The 19,598-nt window shown below is 38.4% G+C and overlaps 1 protein-coding gene across 1 annotated transcript in view; it reads left to right on the top strand.

Moving 5' to 3' along the window:
* LOC127229305 (uncharacterized) overlaps positions 1 to 19,598 on the top strand; it is a gene marked incomplete at its 5' end in the record, with an annotated part of 280,807 nt that overhangs the window by 185,820 nt on the left and 75,389 nt on the right. The window contains 2 exons of the mRNA XM_051194389.1: positions 12,523 to 12,747; positions 14,673 to 14,925. Coding sequence (XP_051050346.1) covers positions 12,523 to 12,747; positions 14,673 to 14,925 — 478 coding nt within the window. The remainder of the gene's footprint in view (positions 1 to 12,522; positions 12,748 to 14,672; positions 14,926 to 19,598) is intronic.

Consider the following 19,598-nt stretch of genomic DNA (forward strand, 5'->3'; position numbering starts at 1 on the left):
TTGCTTCTTTGTTTGATTTTACTATGACAGACTGTAGGCAAATGAAACTGCAATGAAAAATCATGGGTAAAAGGGAACTCCAATGTTGCCTAAAATAAAAAGGTGAAAGTCAACCTCCCTGAAAGCGGCAATTCAAACCCACGTTGACAAAATTATTATTTAACAGAAGCCACTCTCTGTCATTAGTGCTAGCTCCCTAAATCCAAAGATCAAATAGCTACATGGGCACAGGTGGGACTTCTATCCAGGCTTAACTATATGAACTGCCATTCATTAACATCTGTGTTATCTGCTGCTGCCAAATGTCTTAGCCACCACCCAGTGAGATAACCACTGCCCCAGATTAAGCATCACACCTCAAGACCAGCCAGAGACTTGCTTCACTACATTGAAGTCCCCAGCCCTTGCCTTGAAAGGAACAGCAGTCAAGTTTGACTATGCTCAACGCTTATTCCAGATAGAGCTGTGCATTTGATACCAACATGGCCATGGTCAGGATCATTATCTGAAAATTTGTAATGTTGGATACATTAACTTACAAGCTGTGCAGCATGGTCTCAGAAAGAAGGGGTTCATTGTTCCTGAAAGGAGATACAGCTGTGGACAGGGAACCCACCAGCCCTGACACATTTCCTACTTCACAAAGCTTCTGGTCCAAGACACTGATAAAAGACCTTTAAGTAAGGGATCTGTGCTGGTAGCTTGAGATGTGTACCCTAGAATGATGGATAGCACCTAAGAAAGCAACCACAGAAGGAATACGGATGGCCATCCCCAGTACAGTCTCCTAGTGACCCATTTGGGTTTCCTCACTCAACAGCTAGATTTGTAATAATCAAATTTGTAACAATCCCAAATCTATATAGTTCTGGAGGCCCCTGTTTCCAGAAGAGAAACAGTCTCCCTATAAGGAGCCCAGACTCAGGGCATCAAGCTGTGAGACACAGCCACTGTATAGTTGTATGAGACTTCTGGGCTAATACTTATTCTTACAATACTTTCACGGTTGTGATTTTAAAACTTCTTTTTAGAATTTTGGAGATTGAAACCAAGAGTATACATGATACATGCCAAGGCACAGAATTATATCCCCAGTCCTATAAACTTATCATAATAATATTTAGGAAAGTCCTTTATAAAAATGCAATACTTTGAAGATGCCAAATTACTTGTATGTAAATGTTTTGGTGGATTTTTTCTTTTTTTAAACTGAGGACAGTAAAATCTTCCCATTGTCCTCAGGAGAAAGATTTTCAGGACAGAGATTTCTCATCAGCTTGCATTCCCATCTTCATCCATCATCATTTCTGACATTCTACTCCAGGTCCAGCAGATGCAGGATCTGTGATTCCTTTGGAAGTGTGGCTTAAAAGTTAGGCTTCTTGACCCAAGCCAAAGGGTTGGTTCAAGTCCTGGGAAGTCAGTGGTTTGACATATTTTAAAGAACATAGGTTTTTGATTGTGTGCCTCTGTATGTATTTATTGATACAGAGACTCAAAAATTGCTCAGAACAAATTTAATTAGCTCTTTAATTTCTAGATTTCCTTGGAGCCATCAACACAAATTACTTTTTATAATAGGTGACTAAATAAAACAACTCAGGATTATATTGGAAAGAAAAAGAATTAATATTTTATATTCTGTGTTTGTTGCACTGAATTATGATAGTGTGTTTTCCTCTAGTTTAGGTCCTTATTTGGAATTTTAAAAGGAGATGCAAATTAATGTGTTAAAACTTCTCTTGACATAATAGGAATTAGATATTATTTCCACAAAAGCACACTTCTCTATAAGGAGAGACAGGTGTACAATGTGAGCTAGTTGTATTATTATTTGATGAGATAATACCACTGTTGTTACTATTCACTAAAAGCTGCTAAAATAATTTTATGAGCTAATACTAGTTGAGCAGTTAGTACAAGATAATCACTATTAATAGCTTGACATATATCTTGTTTGAGTTTTGGCACTGTCCACTGAAATAAGGTGTGTTTTATGGTTTTTTTTTATTTTTTTCCAGATGTTGGACAGAATTAGACTACAATAGAGTTGAAGCTGGGCAAAATGCCACCTGGTTTGAAAATTCATACTTTTAAAATTACAATAAAGACTTTTTTCCTGCATTTAGATATCAAATATAGCTGTATATATTCTAATTATATGTAAGTAAGGCTTATATAACTCATCTGGGTTCATTGATGAACTCTGCCTTTCTGAGCAGATCTCCAAGTACTGACATTGGTAGGCTGAGGAGACCATATCCCAGACTTGCTCTCGACAGTGATTTAAGATTTATTCTAACTGAGCGTTTTCATCTAACATGTGCTATATCTGTGTTAGGTATCTCTGTTGAGCTGGGAGAACAAAAGATACAGTATAATTGACATGTGCCTACATTTTTCTAGATAATTATACTTGATCATCTAAATTTGACTGTTACAGTAATCTCTGCATGCTTGAAGCCTGGTGGCATGGATCAGTAGACATGTTGTCCAAGCCTGAGGATCTGAGTTTGATCCCCAGGCCCTATAGAGTGCGAGGACAGATCTGATGCCCACGGTTGTCCTTTGCATTCAACAGTCATTCTTGTGTGTGTGTGCCACCCACACACACGAAAATAGTTTTCCAGTCTTTATTGAAAGTCATATTCACACTGTGGGTACATTTGGCCCTGTCCCTTCTCCCATTTCCATTGTATCTATTATTTCCTGTGATTTGGTCAACCTTTACATTTCTGGATTTTTAAGAGCACAGTACTTGTTCATCTAGTACAGCTGACCCAAACTATGTTTCTAGAAAAGATACAAAAGAGAAGAATACAACATTCTGTTGATTCCCTGTCAATATAAATGTCTAAGCATTTCTGCCACACCTGAGATGCTTATAGAAAACTCAAATCTCATTTTGGGGCTTGGAAATATCCCCCATCTCGTCAATGCTCCCCTATGCTTATATCGGAAGTGATCCTTCTTTCAAAATGACACATAATTTTTTACCACTCTAACTCATACTCTTCCTTGGTCCTCATAACTTCAAGAGATGAGCCGTGTAATTGTCTATTTTGGGAAGAAGCTGGGGTTCACAGTTCAGAAGTGGTAATAAGAAGATCCAGGGCTCAAAGTGGGCCTTTTGCTCTTAAACTAAAGAACCCTGTCTCCTCCATTCTTAGCTTAGGAGTCTTGAGCATCCCGGGAAACCCTTTCTGTGTTCTGTGACTAACTGTGGGATCTCTGCTCTGTTTTGTTTTTCCTATACTGCTTTTGCTAAGGCATCATCATTGTGCTTATCAATATAATTGCTTTCATAGCTAACAGCTTTTATATTATTTTGTATTATTGCTCAAATTATTAATAAAACTTCCATTATGCATGAAGGATTTAGCCAGTTTCTCTTCGGAGGCACTTTGTAAACACTGTAACAAAATTAGGTGAGGGGAGGAACAGGAAAGTAAATGCTTGCCTTCTACTCACAGATGGCAAAATTCTAAGTGCCTTATGAGGATCAGTAGGTAAGTTACAGCAATAGTTACAAAACCCACAGCTCTCAGCCTCCAGCTCAGGTGTCACTGTTGAGTCAGGAATAACCGCTCACCACAGTTCCCAGACATCATAGATGTCACTAAGCACTGGACCTACCCATCTCCTCCTCTGGAAAAATTCATGGAGAAATAGGTGATATAGCATCAGTATTAATTATCACACAGTGATAAGGAAAACATTATTTGTAGATCCCCAAACTAACATCCTAAATTAGAATCACAGTGTATTGAACAAAAGATAATTTGAAAGGATGCAAAACAGATTTTTTAGTCACCTTGGTTGAAAGTGCTGCCTTTGTTTTGAAGATGGGACTCAATTTTCTTTTCCTGCCACCATCCCTGTCCGTCTCCAAAGCTTCCCACTCACATTCAGAAACTGTCATTGGAAATAACAGCCTAAAGAGTTTGGAAGTCTCCTTGGACTCCTTCGATAGACTTCAATTCCTGTTTTCTCATTAGAACATTCATACTTTTGTGCCTCAGTGGGAAAGATCAATTATTTCAATGTCAGTGGTGGTAATATTACCCCTAAGATTTAGCAATTTTCAAAGATCTTTTAACTTAATTAGAAGCATTTGTTGTAAATTGAATTAAACCTGTTAAAAGTGCAATGTGTTATATTAAATGCATAATATCCAAATTGGCCAAGAAGGCACAATTTTAAGGAGAATGTTCCAGTTTTTAAAATGTTCACATTGCATGCAATAAACAGGAAAGTGTTCCTTCCATTAGTTTTCTGAAAGTTGAAAGAATAGGTAAGAATTTTATCCCAGAATATTTAGGTAAATGTGTATGTATATTCAGACATCTTTGTATAAAACATATGTATTTCATACAAATGCCTGAAATAAAGATAAAGTAGGGAGCATACAAACATTATAATAGTTTAAAATAAAGCTGAAGCCATAGATAATTAATATATTAGTATTAACATAATGCTTGGTACATAATTGAAATTTTATAATTAAGTTTTGATGAATGCCTCCTTTTTTCAAAGACGAACCTTTTTCTCTTCACATATTTTCCCTCATTCTCTTAAACACATGATCGCTGTGAACTGGCACAGGGAATGCCAACAAGTCAAAATGGTTAATGACACGCTGCATGGGCTCACTAGGCTTTCCTTAAATGACCTTTAGAAAATTCTCATGATAGTTTTCAAATGTCTTAGGCACTAGGCAAAGATGAGGAGAGGGGCTATGCTATCTGAATATTTAAAAGGCTATATTAAAAGATAGGCTGGTTCATGGAGGCAGAGCAGACTGAACACACCTGGAAACCTATTTGATTTGAAAACGCTGCTCAGGTGATGGGTGTGGGGGAGGGTGGTCTAGAGTCTTCTGAGGGCACATGGCCTTGATGGCTCCTTCATGTTAGGCTTTAAAATCCAGAGCTGTGAGCTCTTGCATATTCAAGGACTCTTGGATCCAAACCTTCCAGATATTAACACCTTCAAACGCTCAGGTCCTTAGTAGACTACATCCTGCTGAGTGTGTAGAACTACCCACATTCTTACTCCCTTTGCTTTGCATGCTTACAGGACACCGGACACTTTAAATCTGTGTCAATGATCATAAGCTATGCTGCTTAGGGACCAGTGGCAAGGAAAATGTGGCACATGCTCAGGATGAATCAAGTTTTAAAAAGGTTTTACTTTTTTCTTTGAAAATTTCATACATGTGTATTGTATTCACATGATTTCCTACCCCTTTTCCACTTCAACTCCCTCTCGGTCACCTCTTAAACCCCTTCTCAAATTCATGACCCTTTCTTCTTCATTTTACCAATTAATTCATGACCTCTTCCTTATTTGTACCAACCTCTCCTTTCTCTGGGTAGCATGCATAGCAACTTCCATTGCTATGAAAGCTAGTCCTGAGGGAGGAGGGCTCCATGTCAGTTCCAGTTTGATTCCTCCAAGTCCTGTGTTCAAAATGTATGGTTTCCTCAGCAATAGTGTCTAGCCTTCAAGTGCTGGGAGGCTACCCAGGCCAACAACATTTGTCTATCGTGTTTGGGGATTTACTTGAACTCTTCTGACTCGATTGGAAGTTTCACACACCTGGGGTTCCTTTTAGATACTCTGTGATGCTTGGAAAGAAAATTATTACTCAGTGTGATGTAAGCATTGGACCAGTATGTATGTATATATATGCGTATGCATGCAGGCATGTATTATAGCCTACTGAGTCCATTTAGCATTGCTTGTATGTACAGGTATTTAGGGATGACCGCTTGAGATTGAGGCCTTGTTCTTGCGGGGAGAAAGATTCCCCCTCTTCTAGTAACCATTAACTACCTATAGCTCTTTATCTAGGGGTGAGGCCTTGTGAAATTTACCCATCCATGTTGGCATGTAAGCTGGTGGAGTCATTATGCAGGTCTTGTTTGCACAACCACAGTGTTGAGATTTCATGGGTGCAGCTTCCTTGTCATATCTAGAAGACATTATCTCTCAGCCAGTACCCTGGGCCTCTTAGCAGCTTTTTCTGTGCTGTTTCCTCAGCCTTAGGTATAGTGATTGTATTGCAGATTTACTGATTGGGATTGAACACCCCACAGTCACTTTCAATGTGTACTTTGACTGATTGTGTACCTGTGTAATAGTCTCCATTTGGAAGTTTCCTTGGTAAGGAGTGATATCAGTAAAGTAGAAAGTGACCACGGTTGGGGGGAGGAGAGAAGAAATAGCTCTGGAGAGGGAGACCTAGTAGAACACAAGTGCTATGAAGATGGAAAGGGAAAAATAGGGACACTTTAACTGACAAGGGGAAAGGAGACTAATGCAATGAGAGGGTAGGAGAGAGGTAAATAACATTATGTTTGAAAACTCCATGTAGAAACATTATTTTATAATCATATGTATGGATAAAGTACATTCATATATAGGTATACACATATATTTAAGTATATTCATTTTTAAGCACACACACACACACACACATACACACACACACACACCATATCACACTGAGTACCAATGTTCTACCCAAGAGATGCGAACCATCTAATATAATAACATAAATTCTAATACTAGGCATAGGACACCTCTATCCAGTTCCATTTTTTGGCCAGGAGAGTCCAAGAAACTGCTCCCCACCCCAAGATAGACAAATGCAGTTGCCCTTGGTTGCCTCCAAGAACGTGTGGTAAGACCCCATTCTTGAAGATACTACACACTTTGGACACAGACCTTGGAGGAATAAAACTGGAACTTATCTTGAATCTTCATCCCTGAAGTCTAGCTCTCATAGTATTGGAAGGTGCTACATAGCTGCTAAGAGAGAGATGAGCAATTGGCAGCCCCACCCTGCTGTAAAGCCAGTGAACCACAACACTGGCAGCTGTGGCAAGATATGCACAGTAGTGCAATGGTGACCTTCAACAACCATGGCCTTCTTGTCATGTGTCGTAGACTAGAGGAAAACCTGCTATTGCCATTTTACTAGACAAACATAATTCCTAACTGTATACTAAATATTCATCTTTATATATGCAGATGACTGTACCTCTCACCCCTCATCAAATGCAATATTGGAAACATATTTTATTAGACTATGGAGATGACAAAGTGTATAAAGTGTTTGTATGCTACCATGAGGATCTGAGTTTCAAACACCCAAAGAGTGGGAAGTGGAACAGAGGTGCATGGTTCCCAGAACCCTAGAAGATATAAACAAAGTTGGATTCCACAGGCTTACTGGCCACTCAGCCCAGACAAATGGATGTGAGAGGTTCTTGTATCCAAAAATAAGAAGATGCGTCAGCCAGATGGCTTAGTGGACAAAGACACTTTCCATGTTATCCTGGCACCTGAGTTAAATTCCCAGAACTCACGTTAAGTTAGGAAGAGAGAATCCATTTCATAAAGTTGTTATATGAGCCCTATTCGCATGTTGTTACACACACACACACACACACACACACACAGAGAGAGAGAGAGAGAGAGAGAGAGAGAGAGAGAGAGAGAGAATGAGAGAGAGAGAATGAGAGAGAGAGAATAATATCTCATTAAAATTAAATGAGGTAGATTAGATATATTTCAGTTGAAGAAATTAGACTTTAATCTGAGAACTCTGCTCCCTTTGTGCTCAGTCTCAACTCCCACTTTCATAATTATTTTCATTTTGGATAACTCATAAGAGAAGTTCCTTCTGGCTTAGTGTGAAATAGGAATATTAAAGTACTTTTACACTGGGTTTTAGCTTCATGTATTAATGCTTTGCACTTATTTGTATCTGTGGATAGACCAAAAGTTCTATGGGTGGATGACAAGGCCCCTCACCCTTGTTCACCTTATTTACTCTTATATTTTGTTGCTTCTGGGATATTTTTTTTTGAGGCAACAAGCAACAATGTTTCCTTGAACTTTGCAACTCTATAATTGGTCCTTATTCCTCAGTCATTTATGTCTTCATAGGCTACAAATTCAGGCCAAAGTTTTATACAACCCTCTTCTGTTAGGAGTAGGTTTTTTCGCCTGCCGCTTGTCTTGTTCTGCCGCCATGCCAGCCCCAAATAACACACAGATACTCTGTATTTGATATAATTTTGTTGGTCAGGTACTAGTTTCTTATTGGCTAGCTCTGTCATAAGTATTAACCCATTTCTGTTAATCTAAGTATTTCCACGTGGTTTCATCTTACCGGGGAATGGGCTGGCGTGCTCTCCCCGGTCTCTCTATTTTGACTCCTCCTTCTACTTCCTTGAATCCTCCTTCTCTCCTAGTTCCACCTATTTTGCTTTCCTATTGGCAAACAGTGCTTTATTCATTAAACAGTATTAGAAACATATTTACAGAATGACATCTCCCATCACTCATCCTAGCTATCTCTCTGGTCCTCTGTGTCCTTTTCTGTCATTTTCCAATCTCTGAAGACCCTTGTAATTACACTGAGCTCATCTCAAATAAGTTAGAATAATCTTACTTTAAGTTGCAATGTAAATTTCTTCTGCCTCTTAATTTACCACTGCCATATAATTTTACATAAGCACAGATTCAGGGTTTATGGTGCGATATTTTCAGGTCGGGGTACTGTTCTTCCAATACTATTATAATAGGGCCTGTTTCAAACAAGGTGGGGGTGAGAACTGACACCCAGGATTGTCCTCTGACCCCCACAGTCCTTTCACTCACACACAGACACCAGAGACATCATACTTACACAATAAAAAACAAGCTCCTAATGAATAGAATACAGTGAAAAATTACAAAAAACAAGACTCAATTAAATAAGTATCTACAATCATTAAGCTTTTGAAATGTTACATGTATGTTATATTTGGTTATGTCAGGAAGGAATATGGAAATTTTAGTGCCATCTATTGGTACAGATTTTAAAATAAGGGTTATCCCAGCCAGCTAATGAGTCTGTATAGTATATAGAGTCCTGAAGGTTTGTGCTCACTACAAAGAGAGTTTGAGAATGCATTTTGTGTTTTTCTTCTCCAAAGCAATTTTGATCTTTTTAAAAATGTTATTATTATTACACTGATGGATTGTAGAAATCTTGTTTGATTTCAGGTTTCTATGAAGATTGGGTATGCAAGGGGGATATGTGGGTGTCATATGAAATGTGGCTGAAGTTCAGAGAAATAGGTTTTATTTAATAACTAAAGACTGGCTGGCATTCCTCTCCACCCCTTCCACTCCCCCCCCCCCCCGCCCTCTGATGACTCACCCTTGAGCAATGGAAGTGCTGGCTGCATGAATCCAGGAGAGGCTGCTGGCCTCAATGTGATTTTCCAGTGATCTGTGTGCTCTATGGCTTCCTTCATAACCACCAAATCAATTCCCACTCTACGTATTACACACCCCGGTGGTAGATGCCATTTATAATCCTTTTGATGGTCAGACTCTTTGTACATAACCAAGAAAGATTACAGAAGGGCACACTGGTGGAAATGCACATGGAATATTCCACAAGGACATGGCATCTTGTAACATGCATTGCATGTTCACAAGCCCAACAAAGGAGCTCTGGTAGGGCAATTGTAAAACATGGAAGCTGGGGTCTGTTGAATGAAATGCATTGTTGAATGCTATCTATAGAGACAGTTGTGGGTGTTGTTCTTTTTAACTGTGCATTGAGATTCAGGTGCAAACTCTAGAGCTGCTGTATATTGTGATAGGGATATCAGTTATAACACTATGCCTCACTAGCTTCTCTCACTAATAAAATGTAATTCCTTACTTTATTGAGAAGCACCTAGCACCACCAATTCTTTTGCTAAAACCAAATTTCAAGGCTTATAAAATTTTAAGTACCAGATGATTAACTTTTCCTAAATTCTTTGGATCTACTTGCATGGTTGCCGCCATTAAATGAATGAAGACTAATACAGATTTCTATTAATTCAGAACAAATAATTGAGTATTTTGAATGGCATACGAATGAGTGGATCTAATGTAACCTTGCTTTACTTTCTTTTCTAAATAAAATGTCTGACAAAGATTTGTTTCTAGGTGTGAGTGGGAATTCTTAATTCATGAAACTTACTGGGAGTGTGGCTGTGGGGCAGTTTTCTGTGCATAAGGACTCAAACTGCTTAGTCATTTCTGTCAATGGAAAACAACAATGGAAATTTCCACTCATCAAATAAGCTTCCGTCTTTTCTGTTCTGCATCATTTGAAGCTTTCTAGCTTTCTGCAAACAACACCATGTGAAGCCTGCATCTGATTTCTCCTCCCTTTGAAGAGGTGAAAGGAAACGGTGATGGTGTAATTAGTGAAAGAGACCATGTGTAGAATATTTTTGCTTGAGTGGTGTAGAAAAGTCTGGGTTTCATTTCTCATATTGGAAAGACTATTCTGGGGCTCTCTTATAAGAGACACCAACACAGACACTATCTCTTTCTGTCAAGCATGAAGGCTCCTAGCTCTTTCTCTCTCTCTCCCTCCTCCCTCTCTGTTTTACATGGATATTTTGATTACAAAAGACCTGAGAATGTATTTTAAAAGTGTTATATAAAAATGCTTCTTGACTTGGAGGGTGGGTACCTAAGGTCTTAGATTTGTTCAACCCACTGAGCTATGCATATAAAATATGTATAGTTATGATATTTAAATCATAAGTCAATATTTGGACTTTCAAAATACTAATTAGATCCAGGTGTTCTAAAGTTAGCTAGGCATAATAGAAAATTTGTGGTGACTCTCATGCAAGTTGTTGAAGTTGTAAGGAGCAAGGTAAGCCTGTCCTTGCCTTTCACCCTGAACACACAACATAGGGCTGGATTGCAGAGGTGTTCACAAACATGGATGAAATTTGTGATGAATCATAGCACCCACCTCTAATCTTAAACTCTTCATTTATATTCCGTGTTGTGTGTGTGTGTGTGTGTGTGTGCGCGCACATTCAGACACATGCTCTATTTCTTATTTCACTGTTATTTGTTTGTTTGATTGAAAGGCATGCTCAGTACAAAAGTGGGTAATGGTCTACTTCCCCATGGCAAAACACTCAGGGAAATGTAAATTTCAGCTTTAGTACCTTGTTAGCCTATGAGGACCAAAAGGGCACAGCTATGTCCCTTCTTGCTGATATTCTATTGTCAGACTCATGTTGCCATGGCTTATCTTTTCTTCCCATGGCGTGATTGTCTTTGTATTTGACAGTCTTCAGACAGCAATGAGATATTTATTAAGTGAAGTCTTTTGAATTGTATCCATGGAGTCTACACCTTTCTATTTATTAATAAATTCTTTATTTGAATCTGTATTTGTATATCTTAGTGTTATATGAGTAACTCGCTTCAGTTTCATAGTTCATTTTTACCTATTTGAAATATTTCATTTTATACAACAGATAAACCTAATTTTATCACATTTGATTTGTTGGTGGTGGTGGTGGTAGTGGTGTGTATGTGTGTGTGCCTGTGCGCACATGCATATACAGGTATGTACATGGATAATCAAAGGACAACTTTTGGGAGTTGACTCTTTTATTCTACCATGTGTATCTCAGAAACCAAACTCAGGTTGTCAGGCTTGCTAATAAACTCCCTTGCCCAATGAACTATCTCATTAGTTCCAATAAATAATCCAACTTAAGAATGAATGCTATTTATTGTGGACAGGTGAAACAAGAAGGAATATACTTTAGATTTACATTTTTTTCCCAGAAAAATTAAATTTATTATTTATAATAGCTCCTTCCCATGTTTCATGACATAGGCATGTAGCTCAGTAATGTGTATATGTACATTGCTAGACATCTGATTTCAGGAATGTTTCAGTGAGTCATTCCACAGCAAGAAGAATTGTCCTTCTAGACACCCACCGTTCAATACTTGCTTCCCCTGACTTTAATTGCAACAGAAAGGTCATGTAACAAAATCCTGCCCTTTTGTGACTTGGTTGCTTCTCTTTAACTATCATCAAGGTTCATTCATGTTGTAGCATGTGTCAGAGTTCCCTTATTTATTTTATGTTAGACAATATTTTATTGCATGTTATCAGATCTGTTCCCTTCATTCATCAGTAGGCATTTGTGTTGCAGCTATGTCTCAGCTGCTGAAGATGCTACTGTCATGAGCAGGGGTGTGGTTATCACTTCTCTGCTCTGCTTTCAATTCTTCTGCGTATGGATTCATAATTGGGACTGGTGGTCCATATGGTAGTTACATTTTTTTTCAAATTTTGGTGTTATATATATATACCATACTGTTTTCCATGTTCCAGTTAGGACTCAAGAATTCTAATACCAATGCTTTTGATGTTCTGTAGTTTTGTTATTCTTGTTGCTTTTAATAGGCCTTGTGAGGAGGCTGGATTTGTGTCTCATGGTTTTCATTTACTTTACCCTAACTCACTTTTACCCATTTTATCTTCGGTCATCCATTGCAATGAAAAAGACCATAAATGTGTTTGTCTTCCAAATGTTTAGGAATATTTTCATCCAGTTCTATTCACCACCAGAGCACTTCCCTTTGGGGCATAGGACAAGCCCAGTATTTTACCTGTGATTTCTTTGTTTGCAGCTGCTCTTCCACTGCAGATGACTGTGGATCTGGATCTGGAGAGTTAGCAAAGCACCTCCACTTTGCATCTGTGTCCTTGTTTTCAGAACTTGAGTTAGCTCAATGGCAGAGCCAGGGCTTCTGGTACCTCCTTCTGCTGATGGCTTGTCTTTGGTTCCTGAGGCTCTACCTGCATTACCTGGGCCAGTGGCTTTTCCTCTGGGCCCTTTCAACTCCAGTTACAAAGTAAGTGCTTCCCCTGCAAGACAAGGGGATGTATTTTCATCTTGCTAGGACAAATCAAACTACAAAATACCTTTTCTTGTTCACTTATTAGAAGACCTCAAATGGAGGCCTGATTTGAAGAAACAAAAGAAGTCTTTACCTGAGATCAGGGGCTTTTATTATAGTTACAGCATCAAGCTGTGGTTGGCTCTGTATATACAAATACTTAACTCGTGCATCAATATTTATTTAAAATTCAGCACATTCAAATATGTCCTGATATCTGAGCAAAACTCAAGAAGGAATTTGGTAATGGTGCTTTTGTTCTATTTTGATTTTATAAGAGTGACGGAGGCTGGAGGTATTTCAGAAGTAATGTTAGTCTGATTTATTACCATACTCAGCAAAAGAAAGCTTGCTTCTTCTACAAAATGATTGAATTCAAACAATTACCAAACTCAAGCCCAGGCAGCTTTCTATGCCATTACCCTGTGGGGCGAAAATATATTGTAAAGGTTGTCTGCCTGTAAACATGATTCCATAGACACTCTAGATAGACAGATAGATAACAACACAAGTCAAATTCATTTTCTCCAATGTGTTGATGGTACAGATAGAAGCAGACACCTGTGACCTGTGTATAGTTTCCATTAATGATTATTAAGAATTTTAAGTCTGTGAAAAGAAATGCATATGCACACCATTTTTGATTCTCTTATGAAATGAAGTAAGATTTGGATATGTTATAGATATGAAAACTTGTATGTGTCAACAACTACATTTTCATGAAGTAATTCTTGCTTACATATCTTCACTATCTACCTATCTATCTATCTATCTATCTATCTATCCATCCATTCATCCATCCACCTATATCATATATGTATATATTTCCTTATTTTCCAAAGCAGAAAATACAAATGTTCTAGCCTGAGATAATTAGTTTTTATTAGTCACACTTTTACTCTTTATTAGGAGAGAAAGCCTTACCTTTGTTAGTTGTTACTCTAACAAGACAGCAAAAAATACAGTGATAGTAAACAGAGGACTTGAACTACTATAACATTTGGGGGACCTATTTTCTAGATTCACAGTTCTGACTCCAGGCCGTATCTCAGCTGTGAGCTATAGCAATAACACCACCCCTGATGAGTGCTTATTTTGTCAGGTGCCGCAGTAAGAAATCTATTTCGTTCTGTTTCATACCCATGACGACACAAGAACAAACCTAGTCTGAAGAAGTAGTAAAGGAGTAGATAACATGAAGACTTCTCTCCAATGGAGTAGTCAGGATTCTGACACAGTTTTACATGGGCCGAATTAGAGATTGATCTTTGCATGAACACAATTCTCATGTTGCAGGGAAGCATGATGTCCAAGTCACACTGAAGGCAACCCCGTTACTGGCTTGAATTGGATTTGATTTAACCCACAGGGCTTCATAGCCCCCTGCTATGAAATTTCAGTTGTTAGTGATGACTGTTGTTTTGATGTTGGAGTTGGTGTCATGCCAGGAAAGGCATAATCAGAATCAATAGGCGTCACCCAAATCCTGAAGTATTATTAGATTTATGTTTATCCTTCTTACAAGGCATCGACTCATCAGAAATTTCACTAATATACTTTGCCTTTAAATTTGGCCCACTAATATGTCCTGTGTACCACAGAGAAGTTCTCAATTTACAGATGACTCTACTGATTGGCTCAAATGACATGCACAAATCTGCTATTTTTTTATAAGAATAATAACTTGCATTTCTTTGATTTTGACCTGTCCTTGGGGTCAAGAAAGGTCAAAGACATCTACAGCTCAATTTCAGGTGCCAATTTGGGTCAAATATTTTGCATCTTTAATAAAGAAAGCAAAGCACGTGGCTATATTGATTGTTTTGCACATTGACCTTTGCCATATTCTTGCTGAGTGTCTGTGCTTTACCCCCCAACAGATTCCAGTTTTATTCCTACACCGTTGATCTCTGCTACTCCACGTCTTCCCTTCACATTGGAGAAGAGCTGGCTGTGATTGCACTGGGGCCTTTAGCTTTGAACACAATAACATTCCCCTTGCTTCTGATCAGATGGGGCTGTCAGCTCCTGTTCTCCTCCTGCCCGGATGCCTTGTCAAAGCTAATCATCACAATGGGACTATGGACAGTTCTAGACCCATTGGCAGTGTTTATAGTGGATACTTTCCTGGGGGTAAGTCAAGTAAAATAACCAAGATATGAATCCCTGGTACACAGTTCAGCACAGTGCATGACTCAATTGACATGGGCTGTTTCAATAATGATGTCATTCAGGATTCATCCCAAATTGAAGTTATTAAGACTTTCCTCATAAGAAAAAAAAAAGGATGGTCTTATAAAATTGATTTAAATGTAATTGTAAATATTGCAAATATATTAAAGATAAGTAGGAAATTACCTTGAAAATAAAATGCAAATTGGCTGTCACATTTTAAAATTATTCCAAAAGTCCTATGTTTTTTTTTTTTTTTACAGAAAAATAAACTTTTTAATAGAAAAAAAAAAACAAAACAAAAAACAAAAACTAAAGATGTTCCCTGACAAACTTCCAGGAAAAGAACTTTTATAATAGTTCATTCAGCGTGACCAGCTGCCTACCTGCTTTCTTCTGGGACAGCCTTATATAATAAATATAAAGCTGAGAGATGAGAGCTGCTGGAATATTTTGAAGTCATAACTTTGAAAATGTTACCCCCCCAGGCATTTCTTTTGTGATGCTTGAGAAGTGACAAGCACATTTTAACTTAAAAATACAGCCTTAGCATTCTGAATGATTCCTAGTGATGTGCAAAAATGTATGATGCTGCGTAGACAGACATGATTCCAGTACTAAGAAATGATTCTGTGCTTTTAACCATTGTTATGCAATTTCTTTGTTCTGTATATGTGTGGGCTGAGTTAGTGGGGTAAGTAGTGTCTCCATTTTTTTCAGTTGGAAAAGATAGTTACATAGAATTCTGGTGCTTATCTGGGTGATACACACAGCTCATGTTGTAGTTACAACTAGGACTCAGACTTCTGAATTCTAAGGATGGTATTTCTCTCATTACATCAAAATCTCTCCTTAATACTGTGAGTATATATATTGTTCTAGGAAATTAAAAGTGTGCACTTTTTAATGATAATTATTCAGTCTAAACAAACGTTAATTTTTTGATGGATATGACTATAATTTGATACCAAATTGATACAGTTATTATTGTGAATTTATTTGCCACATCCAAATCTCTTGTTGCTTTGAGTTTGTCAAGTATGTAATTTTCTGATCTATACTACCAAATATTTTCCCAGCACTGGGGATCAAACCCAAGGTTGTGCGCATAGTAGGCAAACATTCCACTACTGAATTATAGCACCAGTGTTTGAAGTATGTAATTCTTAATCTTTATTTTGTATCAGAACCTATTGCAGGTCTTGGTAGAAATCAAGCTTCTGGACTCTGCCCCACATTTCCTTCATCGATGAGTATGGGTGTGACATAGTTTTGTGCTTCTACCAAGTTCCAACATGATGTGGACCCTGTTGGTAGGGACCACAGTTTAAGACCCTGAAGTCATAGACACACAGGTGGCTCTGAGGAGCATACTGGGAGAAGCCAGGAGCAAATATGTCACTTAGATGATAGCATACAGGTTGCTCAGTGGTACATGTCTCCTCTTTCTGTCCATTATCTGGGACTCCAACCAAATAAAGACCAGCATCTTTATTGGAATTTCATTGAAATTTTCTAAAGTTTTCTATTAGATTATAAAAGTTCAATTGCAGATAGTGACTCAAAATGTGATAATTCTAACCAGAACATTCTTTAATCTGGAGGCAATAAAATTTTAAGCAATTTTAAAGTGAAAGAAGGGGAAATATAAATTAACCTTTTATATGTAGACAAAGTAATAATATAAAACATTAAACAAGGGGAAGGTGGCTATTCTGAATAATTTGATATGAACAATATTCATTTATAAGATTATATGAGGTCATGCATTGATGTTCTGCACACCATATATACCATAGGTACATGGGAAAGGAAGTTTCATAGCTGGTATTCATTGGCTTACTCTATATCACTATACTAACCAGATCTTAGTGTGTTGATAGGTTGTGCTGTTATGTCTGAAATTACTTCTCTAAATCACATGCTATTAAAATTAAAGTCTAAAGCATAGTTTATGATGCACTCCTTGGGACATTGTACACCTTGGGTGTCAGAGCAGGCAGCACAGCCTGATCTCCCCTTTCTAACTTTTCCTGGGCTATTCTATGCTATAGCACTGCTTCTCAAGTGTGCATTTTGTGAGCAGCCAGGGTTCTCAATTCAGTGTTCACTATGCCTCATTAAGAAGGGCCCAAGATACCATATTCCTTATGGTCTTAGGTTCTATTTCCCTGGACCATTGCTAGAGCAAGATGACACTAGACATGTTGTCAAGGGAGCCAGCCCTTTTCTAGGCTGAAGCTTCACTTGACTTGGGTTGCTAGTCTCCTCTTGACCAAACTAGCATCCTTGAGGCTCTGAGCCCACTGGTATATTCTATGTAAGAATTTTGAATACTTAAATGACCTCTGCTAATAAAGCTTAGAACTGGGCAGATGCAATTGTGGAAAATTACCACGTTTCAATCATTTAACATTATTAAAATGAACTTCAAAGTGCAGATTAGCCCATGAGTGCATTCAGGTCATCTTGTTGCCATGGACTAGAACCATGTGTGATTGACAGGCAGTTGTCTTCTGCGTTCATATGGCAGATGTGATTGCCTTCTGAAAGCTCAGAACCATTAGGCACCTTGGTGACATGGGAACAGAGGGAACTAGTCAGTAGTAAACTCTTTACATCGTCACTGATTTCTTTCACTATGGTGGCTACCCTCATTGTGATTCTGCGTGGACTGAGTTAGATCCAGATGGATTTTACTTGATTCTTGCTAATGAGTCTCCAAGCAGGCAAGGAAGACACTGCACTGTCAAGCCTGGTTGAATGAGAAGTGTAAAGACACCATCTGCATTATGGGAAGACCATATTCTGAAGTATCTCACAGTTCCTTCCAAAGGCCTGATTGGCATATCCAGCAGGCACAGTCCAGATGCTGAGCTTACTGCAATGCCACAGGGGAAGATAACTGAAAAGGATATGCAGCTGTCCTTGATAATCCTCTGAGTCCTCAGAAAGATGGCCTTCCTTATCCCTTAGGCAGATGAAAAGTCAACCAGTCCACTGTATACATGGCCCTGATGAAGTGAATATACATAACTGACTCTGATGCCCCCTATGAAATCTACAGAACGGCATCCTCCAGTCATCTCAGAATGACCTTACCCAGAAGAAGCTGACATGAAGACATGAATGCTAGGAAATGAAGATATTGACTGTATTTTGTTGTTGTTGTTGTTGATTATATATATATATATATATATATATATATATATATATATGTGTGTGTGTGTGTGTGTGTGTGTGTGTGTGTTCATTCTGCCTTTACAATTCAACTCTCCAACTAATATCTTCCAGCTTTCTCTAGTTTTTATCTACTTTTGCTGCTTTTCCTCGTCATGTAAGTCCACCCCTAGTAGACCCTACTTTCCAACACTGTTTCACTGAGGATTATATTCCCAACACATACTTTTTGGAGGCCGAATCAAATGATAATGCTCCCTTAAAAACATGGAGTGTTGGAGAAAAATTAAGGTTAAAGTTATGGGGAGCTATTCTCTGGTCTCCAGTCTGCTATTTATTATCTATATGATAACAAACAACCCAGTTAAGTCCTTCAGCCTTCAATTTACATGTGAGTACTTTGTCAAAGTACTAATACATATCAATAGCCACACCTACTGCATTCACCTCACGGTACTGTTAGGTGTAACAAGCGAGAAACTAAGTGAGACTAAAGTTGAAGAATTAACATATTTCACGCATAAATAGTGATAAAAGGGGCATCATGAGGTGATGATACTGTGCTGTGTGCTGAACACACAATGTAGAGGCTACTGTTTCAGACACAAACTCACAATCTGTATAGGGAATCAAACACACCCATGTTGAGGGAACAAAGTCATCAGAGTCCATGGCTTTTTTCTTCTCTTCTTGTAGATCTTTGCTCAGGTGCCTCTTCTTTAACTGTGATAATAAAAGACACACTTAAGAGGCTGGGTAGATGGCTCAGAGGTTAAAAGGATTGGCTGCTCTTCCAGATGTCCTGAGTTCAATTCCCAGAAACCACATGGTGGCTTGCAGCCATCTGTAATGAGATCTGGTGCCCTCTTCTGGTGTTCAGGCATACATGCAGGCAGAACACTGTATAAAAATAAATACTCTTTAAAAACAAAGCAAAACAAACAAACAAACAAAAAACTACCTGACTCTCCTATTACAGTTCAGGTCTTGAGTGTTCCCCATAGGCCCACATTTTGGAAGCATGTTTTTTTCTTTCCAGTCTGAGGTGTTATTGGGAGGTGATGGAACCAGAGGGAGGAAGTTAGGACCTATGGGGACATGACTTTGAAGGGGGTAATTGGGACCCTGGCTCCTCCTGGCTTTCTCCTAGCTGTCAGAAGGTCAGCAAGTTTGCTCAGGCATTTACTTGTCATGATAGGCTTCCTCATATCAGGCCTCAAAGCAGTGGAGCCTGCTGACTGTGGTTCTAAGCCCTGAAATCTTGTGCTAGAGTAAGACTTCCTGCCTTACAAGTGGATATCATGAGTATTTTGTAACAGTGACAGCAGCATATTGTATCAGCATTTCCTCACAGTATGTCATTTAAACTTCTTCGCATTTTTTTATTTTCTCTGCAGTGCTGAGGATTGAGCCATGCCTTAAGCAAGTCTTGCTGAGTTACATGCTAGCTACCT

This window comes from Phodopus roborovskii, unplaced genomic scaffold (assembly GCF_943737965.1).
Source record: "Phodopus roborovskii unplaced genomic scaffold, PHOROB, whole genome shotgun sequence".
Lineage (NCBI taxonomy): Eukaryota > Metazoa > Chordata > Mammalia > Rodentia > Cricetidae > Phodopus > Phodopus roborovskii.